This window comes from Formica exsecta, unplaced genomic scaffold (assembly GCF_003651465.1).
Source record: "Formica exsecta isolate Colony F162 unplaced genomic scaffold, ASM365146v1 scaffold236, whole genome shotgun sequence".
In the NCBI taxonomy this organism is placed as follows: domain Eukaryota; kingdom Metazoa; phylum Arthropoda; class Insecta; order Hymenoptera; family Formicidae; genus Formica; species Formica exsecta.
This window is the reverse complement of record NW_021849640.1, coordinates 1,109,205-1,120,130: the sequence shown is the minus strand read 5'-3', so window position 1 is coordinate 1,120,130 and position 10,926 is coordinate 1,109,205. Positions and strand designations below refer to the sequence as shown.

The 10,926-nt window shown below is 43.6% G+C and overlaps 1 protein-coding gene across 7 annotated transcripts in view; it reads left to right on the top strand.

Moving 5' to 3' along the window:
• The window catches only part of LOC115235857 (serine/threonine-protein kinase tousled-like 2), a 46,432-nt gene that overhangs the window by 16,076 nt on the left and 19,430 nt on the right, over positions 1-10,926 (top strand). The window contains exon 1 of one of the 7 annotated variants that reach the window (XM_029807917.1): positions 1,395-1,463. The exons of the other annotated variants lie outside the window; for them this stretch is intronic. Within the exon in view, the coding sequence (XP_029663777.1) occupies positions 1,410-1,463 (54 nt within the window). The 5' untranslated portion in view covers positions 1,395-1,409. Of the gene's footprint in view, positions 1-1,394; positions 1,464-10,926 lie in introns of those variants that run through there. 7 annotated transcript variants of the gene reach the window in all.

Sequence of the window (10,926 nt, the reverse complement as noted above, 5' to 3'; positions counted from 1 at the left end):
ATAAAAATACATATATATATAAAATCACACATATATATATATATATATATATATATATATATATATATATATATATATATATATATATATATCCATTTCCAACCCCTTCCTCCTCCCCTCTGCCCCCTTTCGACTCCCTGTCGATTCCATTTGCCCAAAGTCCGCATAGAAACTCGACGTTCTCCATGTAAGTTACAGCGTTAGATATCGCTGTGGAAGCATTCGTCCGCCGTATCCCGTATCCAAACGGGTCTGTAATTAACCCTTTAGATTCTGAATCGAATCCTCCCATTTGATTCGCGCCGAGACAGATTGCAAAAGTACGCAACGTAATCTCGGAGTTATATGCGACGAATAATCAGAAGCTGGCGGGCAGTCCGACTTCGAGGAGAAATAAAAAACTGATGACCCGACAAGATTGTCGAAATATTCTAGATACTTCGGATATCCAGCAATAGCGCTTTCACACTATTATTTTTTTCGCCATGGACGCTCCTAATGGCCGCGAGAATTACCGATGTAGGTACTATCGACTTTCTTAATAAGTGCCATTGTAATCCAATGAAGAGTCTAAATCCCGCTGAGCTTCGCTACCCGCGGTCCATTCTGATCAATCGGCTATGATACTTTCACTCCGCTATTGTGCAACGGTCAAAACTGACGTTTCCCTCGGTCGCTGCTCAGATCTCTATGGAGTTCTTAATCCTTCAACTGGTTCGGTAAGATTCATCAGAAATGTATAAGATATTAGATCAGAGCTGTTAAGTTTATTTTATTGATGAAACTTTGCTCGAAATTATCTTAATAACGCGTTATGTTCTTCATGTTCTTATGATAATAAAATTGCGAGATCTGCGCAACCAGAAAAAGTTACAGGATGTGTCAAGGCTGTCGCTGTCAGGTTGGCAATGATCGAGCGAGCTTTCGTTGTATTGTGTTGCCGCTCCTTCAACATATGGCGGTTACATAGTAATATCAACGATCGCATAATAGCAGACGGTTAAAGTTCGCTCGCATTGTACATACATACGTATATATGTACATTTATTCGCGCGAGCAAATGTTAAATTCACCTTACGCACACGCGAGGCTAGTTGACGATTTTTATCGTTTCGATTATTCACTTATTAAGCCACTTAATCGACGGTAATTTTGCGGACACGCCTCCTCCTCCTTCTCGGGATGCTTCGTCGTTCGCTAAACGGAATCATTCGGAGATTCTGCGTCATTAGAGATTTCCAATTGGCCGTAACTGCCCGTTCACCCGGTAGAATGCAATACAGTATTTAGTACGCGCGGCGTATACGTAGTATACGTACTTGCTATCGATCTCAGACCTTAATAGGTATAAAGTTAGCGTCTAGAGTCGGCGTGTTGTATCAACGTTGTGGCCCGGTGTTTTCTGGCGAATGTATCCAGTAACAATATGGCAGTTGGAACCGCTTCGAGTACTCCCGCGAATGGTTTGTCTCACACTTTAAGAATCAATTTTTCTCGCAGAATGTTTGGAATGATGGAAAAATTACTGAGAGATATACTATAGTTTCTATATATATATGGACTTTTTAAAGTTTTGACGTAAACATTATTATACTTTCTCTAGCCATCGTTAATCCAAAGAATTGAATAGACGACGCGAGAATTAAACGTCTCGCGAATTAATCGCAATTAATCGCGCGGAAAACGCGGCGTAGATAATCGCTCGCAGGAATTTTATTAATCGAGCTAGCAACGGCAAACGATGTATCGCGCCGGAAATACGGCAGTCCGCTGATTTAAGAGCGTATCGGAGCCGCTAATGGGAGTCATTGGCGCCATTGCAGCACGCGTATCGATGATTCGATACCGTCGTAAATAAGAGATTCGGATAATAATGCGCGGTCGCCGAATGCCAGTCGAATTAACATCCTCATTATCTGTTTGCCCGTTAATGACGTTAATTAACCGCCCGTGCGTTATCGCAATCCGTGCGATCCGAAAATGCGGATTTGCACGATCAAAGCGAAATATTATACAAAAGACGAGACGAAAACTATGATATTCGCGAAAATCGAAAGTTATCGCATTCATTTCGTTATCGCGATTATTTAAATTGTAGAAAACTTTGACTTTGACCTTTAAATTAAACATAATTTAGTCAACAGTGGATATAAATGAGAGTTTGTCGAAGTAACGACATTACGAATTTCCCATTGATATTCTTATCCCGTACATTTGCACATTTGCATCCTCTATTTATAAGTCATGTTATGACTGCGGTACGAGGGAGACGCAATTTCCCTACTAACAGTGGAATCTCCCCCAAGTATCCCATACATTCTTGCCCTTTTCTCACTAAATAGTTATACGTTCTTACTAATAGTTTCTATGTATCTATTTTGCTAAGTTTAAATTTTTCCTTCAACATGAATTCTCATCTGAACGATTGGGAACAATATTGTACCGTGTCAACTTCGGCTTCAGAATTTACATATCTCCTTAGATCGACAATTCGTCCGATGGTTAAAACGATCGAGAATCATCTAGAGAGAGCCGTGTAAATTTGCCTTGACGCGACTCTCTCTCTCTTTCTCTCTCTCAATGCGGGTTTTCGCGGTACACGAAAGAATTCGCCGCAAGGTCGACGAAGGCGAAGCGGACGGAAGGAACGGAAGCGAGAGGCGGAGGGTGAGACGTACGGCGGAGAGTGAGGTCGATGGAGGCAAAAGGGGACGAGCAGGGGTGTTATTGCGTGGTAGTGTGGTTAAACGTATTGATCCCAATCACTACGATATGTCCAGGCTCCGCTCTGCTGCGAGCATGGCACTATGGCCGGGTCATCGCCGGAAAGCGAGACTTTGCGACCCGAGTTGTGTGCGCCGACAATGTTTCGGTTAACGTTGAAAAAAATTTCCGTTATCTGCCACGGAGATTCCAACGATTCGTCGCGATGATAACGTTAACTTGAATCAACCGTTACCTTCAAGCTGCGAGATACGCGATACACTTGGTTAAGTTTATCGTTGATCCTCTAACGAAAGGCTTAAAAGTAGACGAGAAAGTATTTATTTTCCACAACACAAAGAGTCACGCACGTAAAGATGGACGAAAGCGAATGAATGCGAGAATAAAATTATTCGAAATTTCCTTTTTTTTATGTATCACTTCATGAAATGAATCGGATCGAAGCTATATTTGGCCTGCATTCACTCCGACGTAAACATCTTCGGAAATTTAATAGCGAAAATTTACATATGCCGTTCGTTCGTTCAATGCGCATATCCAATTTTAAGAATTATCTCTAGGTGAGAGGGACCATTTCCTTTTGTCTTTCGGTAGGAAGAATACCGAGGTCTCGAGAAATGGAAATCGCAGATCGATGACGAGGTATCGCCGAACGAGAGACACGGCGAGAACGTAGTCGACGCTTACGTAATGGCCTTCGAGCGCTTTTAAGGCGTACACGAGCACCGTGCCGCGTCGCCCCGTGATTAATCGGAGCACGCGGAGACACGTGATGTAAAAAATCTGGCAACAGCGTGCGCGCGTACCGTGCTTGTCCCTCCGCGTATTCGTAACGTCGCGTCGCATTGCCGCGAGTTCGGCACGAGCGTTACGCGCGCTAATTGGACCCCGCGCATTATCGGGGTCGTCAATCGCGACTCTCCGTGTCCGCCTCTGGCTTGGTCTCTTTTCCTTCGTTTATGATTACGTTTAATTATCTTGCGGTGACACTAATTTTTTGACACGAAATATCGAAGCCCCTTGAAAAGTTTGATATATATAATTTATTTAATCGAATTAATAACGAATTCTAGCAAATTTCCATATTTCTTCCATTTATCTTTAATTTACTTATTTCTTATTTCTCCCAAGTTGAGCTGATCTGTTGTACGAACATATAATCTATAATTTAAAACTAATTGCTGATGGATGGAAAAAAATTGTATGTTTGTCTTATTTTGACAGAGCAATAGCTGATTTTGTGAGTGAAATGAACTTGGTGCTCTTTCATGAATGCGCTAGAGAATTCCGTGAGAAGCTTCTGGTTTTGCGATCGATGTGACGCGCTCTCTGCGGCAAACCGTTGGTCGCCGTAGGTTTCCCGCTGGACCAATAGGGTTTCGAAAGAAATTACCGTGTATTCTGCACGATATTTATTAGTGAAAAATGTTTTGTCGCGTCACGACATGAATTGCACATACCAGAAAGAGATCAATTTATAAATTTATAAGTTTTCTTTCGAACGAGAAACAAACTGCGAGAAAAATACATTGCTTTGTAATATTTTATTAAGCCGCTATGTATTCTTTCGTTGTTCCCTTTAAAGTGAAAATGAGGCATCTTTATATATAACTTCGCGATTACAGAGAACTCTATCATCTTGGAAATCTATATTTCGCATTAATACCAAGGAAAAAAAGCAGCGCGAATTATCTTTTATCGATGGGCATCACATCCTCGTAATCTTTCTTGTGTCAAAACTGATTTTGTATCGTTCGTTATAAGCGTCCGAAGAAAATGTATGACGAGAGTAAATATTGGATGCGATACGCGTTGACGTACAAACTTTCCGGGAGTATCTCCGGCCGGAAACCGCACCCCCTCTACCCCCTCTCCTCCGCCTTTCACCCTCCGTCGTAGACGCGTGTATCTCCCGAAGGCCCCGGCCGGTCCGCGTTACATTGTCGTCGTAGTCGGTAATGCAGAGACTCGCGGCACGAGTCGATATGAGAAAACCCACCCCTCTCGCGCGCGTACCGCACGAGTGGTGTGTGCATGCAATAGCGTAACACCGGTGAGAGACCAGACGGTCGGTCGACGTGCCGCCTATTTATATACACTCCGCGCCCGCCGTCCAGTCGAGCGGCGACGATCGTGTCGCGTCGTCTCGCGTCGGGAGAAGCCGAAAGCGCGCTTTCTCTCTCTCTCTCTCTCTCTCTCTCTCTCTCTCTCTCTCTTTCTTTCCCTCCCCCCTCTTCCTCCTCAGTCCACCCGCGCCGTCAGCTGCACCTGCCGCGCGCCGCCGCCACCCGCTCTCTCGCCACTTGGGACGTAGCCGCCGAGGGCGACGGTTCGCGCCTCTCCTCTCTCGCACTCCCAGCTCAGCTGCTGTGCGACATGATGCCTGCTGTACGATAACGGAGTATCTGGTTCACCGTCCGCGCAGGATCAGTTGCACCGGCAACCTTGGTTAATTAAGCCCGATTAGCGATTTCCTGCCCCTTCTCTCTCGATATCATCGTCGTGTTGTCCCAGTTTTGCGATAGATCCCAATAGCATAAGTTTGACGATTTCGTTGGTTTTTAAAACCGGTAATTTCATAACTGTAATTAACGCGCGCGTTCAAACTTGTCATTTATTGTTTACTTTAAAGAAATTACGTCATGATATTAACTTTGTATTTTCACGAGATTATAATTGTGCGAAACGCAAACAGAAATTTTGGAAATAATGTTAAAGCGGGTGAGACGAGTGTTGTGAAATTTTAGTTTATTTAATTATATATAAAGCGAAGCGCGCTTCGATTTGACCTCGCAACCGTTTAGCCGAGTGCGGGAAAACACATTCCTGCCCACCGATCGATTAATCAGCGGGACACGCCGAGGGCACTGAAAACATACTTTTCACGGGCTACTTGCATCCCCGCGTGCGAGCACTTCTCCGCGCGGGTAGCCCACTTCCGGGGGTTCGTCGGATACTCCGATTCTTTCTGCCCCGTAGGGTCGCATCGACTCGCGGGGATCCCGCTCGCGCGGGCAGATTCTTTCTCTCTTCGGTCTCTCTCGCTCGCTCTCTGTCTTGTGTATCGCGCGTTCCAACTCCTTCTCTCTATCTCTCTCTCTCTCTCTCTTTCTTTACCCTCCATCCCTCGCTCGCAAACGGCTCGGCTCGGCTTGTGCTCGGTAGCGAACTCGTGCGAATTCGGCCTAATCGGGCCGTCTCGTCTGTCGGGCGAGAACGCACGAGCGCCACGCGCGATGCCGCAAGCTCTTCTTAGCCGTGGGCGTGATTGGCTGACTGAACAATGAAGCGGACGGCGGGGCGACACGGCGCGAGAGCATCGATAGGGAGAAAGAGAGGTGGGGGAATCGAAATCCTCGCGGGCGAAGGCCAGCGAAATTCATCGCGGATAATATACGCGCCGTTACCGCGCGTATTAATCTGTTTATCCGACAGGGAGTTTTGGCACACGCGGTGTGTATAGAGTGGATTTTCAGCGCGGGGCGAGAAGACTCGGCAAATACGCTAAAGGAACTTTTTTGGCTATTACGCTTCGATGGTTTCGCTGCTTTTTTTTTCTTTTATCAGAATATAATGTCCAATTTTCTAAGAATAACGCACACACATATGAGGCATATACTTACACAATGAGTCATACCTCTCGAATAACTTCTTTTAAATCTCGACAAGAAATTTTCTCTGTAAAAAGATAAAGAAGCAAATTTTTGTACATTTTTCTATTGTAAAAAGCCCACACGCTATTTTCTATTCTTAACGCTCGTTCCATATACGCCATGATGTAATTGTAAATACTATATGTGTACAGCTAGCTATAGCTAGCTGTAACTATACGGTTGGCAACGCTGGTGCGAATGAATTTGCGGATCGTTCCTCGCGAACCTCGTCCTTCTGCTCTCTCGCCGTGTTGTAGTCCTGCGAGAACACACGAGTGCTGCCGAGTTCCTCCGATTACGGGACGCGGTTGACCGAGGAGGGTGAAGGGCACTGTCCCGATGCTACACCCCTGGTAGGGTGACCTCCGTTTGTGTTCCCCGTTCCGCGCTTCGAAGAAACTCGATAGCCGAGCGACTCGGCTGAGCTCTCGCTTTTTGAGATCGCGAAGACGCGAAACCCAGAAAGACGGTTGCGAATATATCAATGTTCGTGTCATGCAAATAGTCTTTTTTTTTAAATCATATTCTAATCTTACACTGAGGATTATGATTCCGAATAGAATTTTTCATCAACCCTGCGTCAGTAATCTAATTTTTAGTTTTAATCAAAATGACATTGTTCTTCCAAGAAGTCTTCCACTGTCCATCCACGATATTTTCCTTTGGAATCGTGCGGTGTTTTATATAATTATTAATCATTAATTATATTTAATAATCATTGGTCGAAAACCATACGATGAATCTACTGGCATCAACGTGCAATCGATACCTTTCAAATGAGTAGTATTCCCATCTCGGGAAGGATTCTCGCTTCCTTCGAAATGTATATCCCACGAAGACACTACGTGACCTACAGTCTCGCAAGCGAGGGAGATTCATAAACGTAAGCAGGTAGGCAGGCAAGCAAGCAAGCAAGCAAGCAAGCAAGTCGGTGCATGTCCCCGTATTGATCCTTTCGATAGTAAGTGGGCACTACGCGCATTGTATGGAAGGTTTCTACATACCTACCTACCAACCTTGGGAACGCCGAATACATGTAGGCACCGTATAAGCGACGAGCGAACTCTCCCGGTGCCTTCCTGAGAAATATCTCTGTCTGTCTCTCTCTCTCTCTCTCTTCCTTCATGCATGTATGTGAGCTCGGTTAGTGTTTTTCCAGTCTTCCCCATGATCGTTACGGCGGACCATCGGTTCTCGGAACTTCGAAACTGGTATCGTTGCCTCTCTCAGACTTTTTACGAATCGCCGCGCATCCTTCCGCGCAACGCCTTCTAACGTGTCTACCGAGTGTCTCGATAGAAACTTCAGGCCTCGACGGAATTTCGTCGCAATATTCGGATGAGAAATCTTCGTTGTCCAGTGCAATTCGAGCGAATTTTGTAAGTAACATTACGATATTTTCTGTTGAAAAAATAATCATTTTTCCTGACAGCTGATGATTTAAAATCGAATAGTCATAGTAGGAATAGAAGGAATAGCGAGAATGAGGACTGTTAATTCTATAATTAAGAAATATAATAGTCAATAATCATTTCGAACATGAGTTGCAAGAATCGAGCTTCCGTCAAGATTCGGGGGAGGTATTTGAAAATGAGAAACATATATACAAATTATATAATGACCATAGACGAAGCACAACTAGCGGTATCTGATGGACCATATCTCGGAAACCCGCATGCTAAGATCCCGGATTTCCGAGGTATCCTCGGTGAGCGAAGCGACGGCCAAGAGACGGCCGACGAACCGGGGCAAAAGGACGACAGGCCACTTTGAGAGATGTGCATCGTGCGATGCAACGCGGTAACGGGAGACGCCCAGAGCCCGCAATCTGCATTACCGTCCGCTTTTACCGCCACATTGAACTTCTTTCGCCGACTGCTGATATATCGACGCCTGAGTAGTGGAGCAAACAGACAGGGAAAATATTTGTCGCGGGGGGCCTTTTCCTCCTCTTCCCCATCGGCCCGTTTCGTTCACGCTCGCGTACCATCTCGCTCCGTTCCGTCCGCGCGCCGTCAGCGGTATGGCAGATAGGAATGCTTATCGAAGTATCCATACTGATTTTTTGATATTATAGGTATCTCATACAATACATCCAGAATAATACATTACCGATTCAAGGAGCGATACTATGAATTTCAAGCGATTGCACCGATAATTCCCGTATATGATTGTACCGCCGTATATAATTGATCAGAAATGGCTCGGTAATTCTCTACTCTGTAATAAAACTTACCATATTATTGGTAGTATTGTAACATTTCACTCAGGTAGCGACATATTTATTAAAAGATTCCAAGCAGAAATGCTTGAAGGAAGGAGACATTGGATCAAAAAGAATTCGAAATATTCACCGATCAAAAATTAATTGTATTCGCCAGAAAATCGAAAGACAGTACCAAAAGACGTTTTACGTAACAATTATATAACATTAATGTTATAAATTGAAATGGATTATTATATCATATATGAAATTGAATTATTGAAATTATACAACAAAATTATATTACAATTATATAATAATCAACAATATGAGTGTAATGATTCTATCACGTATCCAAGATACGTCATCTTACAAAGTAAAAGATCTTCGATTTGTACCGTGTCATGGCACAGAGAAAGGACGGATTTTCGCGCGCGAGGAATGTAGAGCCTGCTGAGACGATATATGTGGCCTACAAGAATTCGTGACACAAGGAGAACAGAAATTTACCGCACGGAACCGGTGTCCTTTTACCGACCGTCAATTTGACACGGATGTAACATAGGTCTAAAGTTTAAGTCGTCACCGTATCTCGATAGTTTTTGCTCGGATGGATGTGCGTTCTGAAAGTACATGGTTGAGAAATTATGCTTTTGTTATTGCCCGCGAGAAAAGGCAAATCGTCAACAGCCGTTGTCCATCGTCACGTTTAGTTTTCCGATCTGACTAGTACCATGAAGTGCAATCGTGCAATCATGTGTGAGGAAAGAATCAAATTCGGATATAAGTAACAAGGTATACCAAAATTCTTCGGTTTGCGATTAATCCGCGATATTAAAGCTTAGCATCAACAGGTATATATGAGCGAAAAATTTGTAAAGGCGGGGATTCTTATATAAATCTCGATGACTTCTCCGAATAAATTTGCTCGCTCTTAACTATATCTTTCATCACACAAGTCATCAACTATATCTTTCATCACAAAAATATTAATACATGTATCGCTGCCATTATTAGAGATATGTCATCAAATATTTTCAGACTTACGTGGCGTTCAGTAAACGATTCAAGACGATCGAGAAGCTATTACATAGTTCACGAATCTTGATAATAACATGACTTAAACATTATATTAACATTAATTTGCAAGTTTAAGATGCTTGATAATATTAGTCATACGAATAAAAATGGAGGATTATCTTCGGAATAAACGAAGTCTTTTTATTGAAAGAACCGATGTTTGGGTCTGTTCAGGGTTTATAAGACTAAACCGGCTCAGAACCGGCTGTTGATCGTGCTGATCGTGTTAGATTTGTACGTCCATTCATTATTTTCTCTTTTATCTTATTCTCTTGAAAATGGACGAACGAACGAATGACGACCATCGCTATCATTAGACTCTTGCCGATATCTTTCTATTTCGGTCATTTACGCACATAAATATCGTAGCAATAATCAATTCGTGTACGGAAAAAACTATGCCGTTCATAATTTTTATCGAAACTTGATAGAAGACAGGAAAAAGAGTAGCCGTGTAGATTCTTCACTTCTGTCGTTTATTCGCAAGCAATGAACGAAATGATAAGATATCTCGTTATTACAGGCCAGTTGTACGACTCGTCATTTTATCGTCATTTTCAGCTCGCTGTTTATTTCTCATAAATACGCTGTACTAGGTAAAAAAATTGCAACAGCTAGGAAAGCTATTAAGAAAACGATCTCTAACATGATTGTATCATTCTACAATATTATACATGCATCTCGAGTCCATGTGATTTTTATCGCTTTATTTTAACATATTAATCGACTCTTATGAACTTCACACAATTACATACATAGGATCCTGCGTTTCTCCGCGGATAAAGTCGGACGCACACAGCATCCGCGCGCGTATCCGCTTTTTTCTGTCCGCCTGTGCGGGGAGCTCCCGGCGACCACCTAGTGCCACGTGCAGGAACTAGAGCCGGCTTTCGATCGTTACTGATCTACCTACGTTAAGTGTTTGCCCGATGTCCGTGTGACCGCCGAGCCCCACCCTGATTGTTATATTGCTCGCCGCCGGCAGACGCGCGAATCTTACGGTGAATTTGCGGGAATTATTTTCGAAGCTCGCGAGTCGGCAAATCGATGTCTCGGCCGTTAGGTTTGTCACTTTGTATTTTGCCGAAGCATAGTCCCTATCCTAGTAAATGATATTAAAGGTGGGAAAAAACACGGAAGCGATGCTTATGGAGGGAAGAGTCGCGCCTTTCGATCGCAAAAGAGAGAAGGATCGTGAGGAACGCTGCTCTAGACTTGATATCCCCGCATGCATATTTCGGGGACGCATTGTATATTGAATGCCGA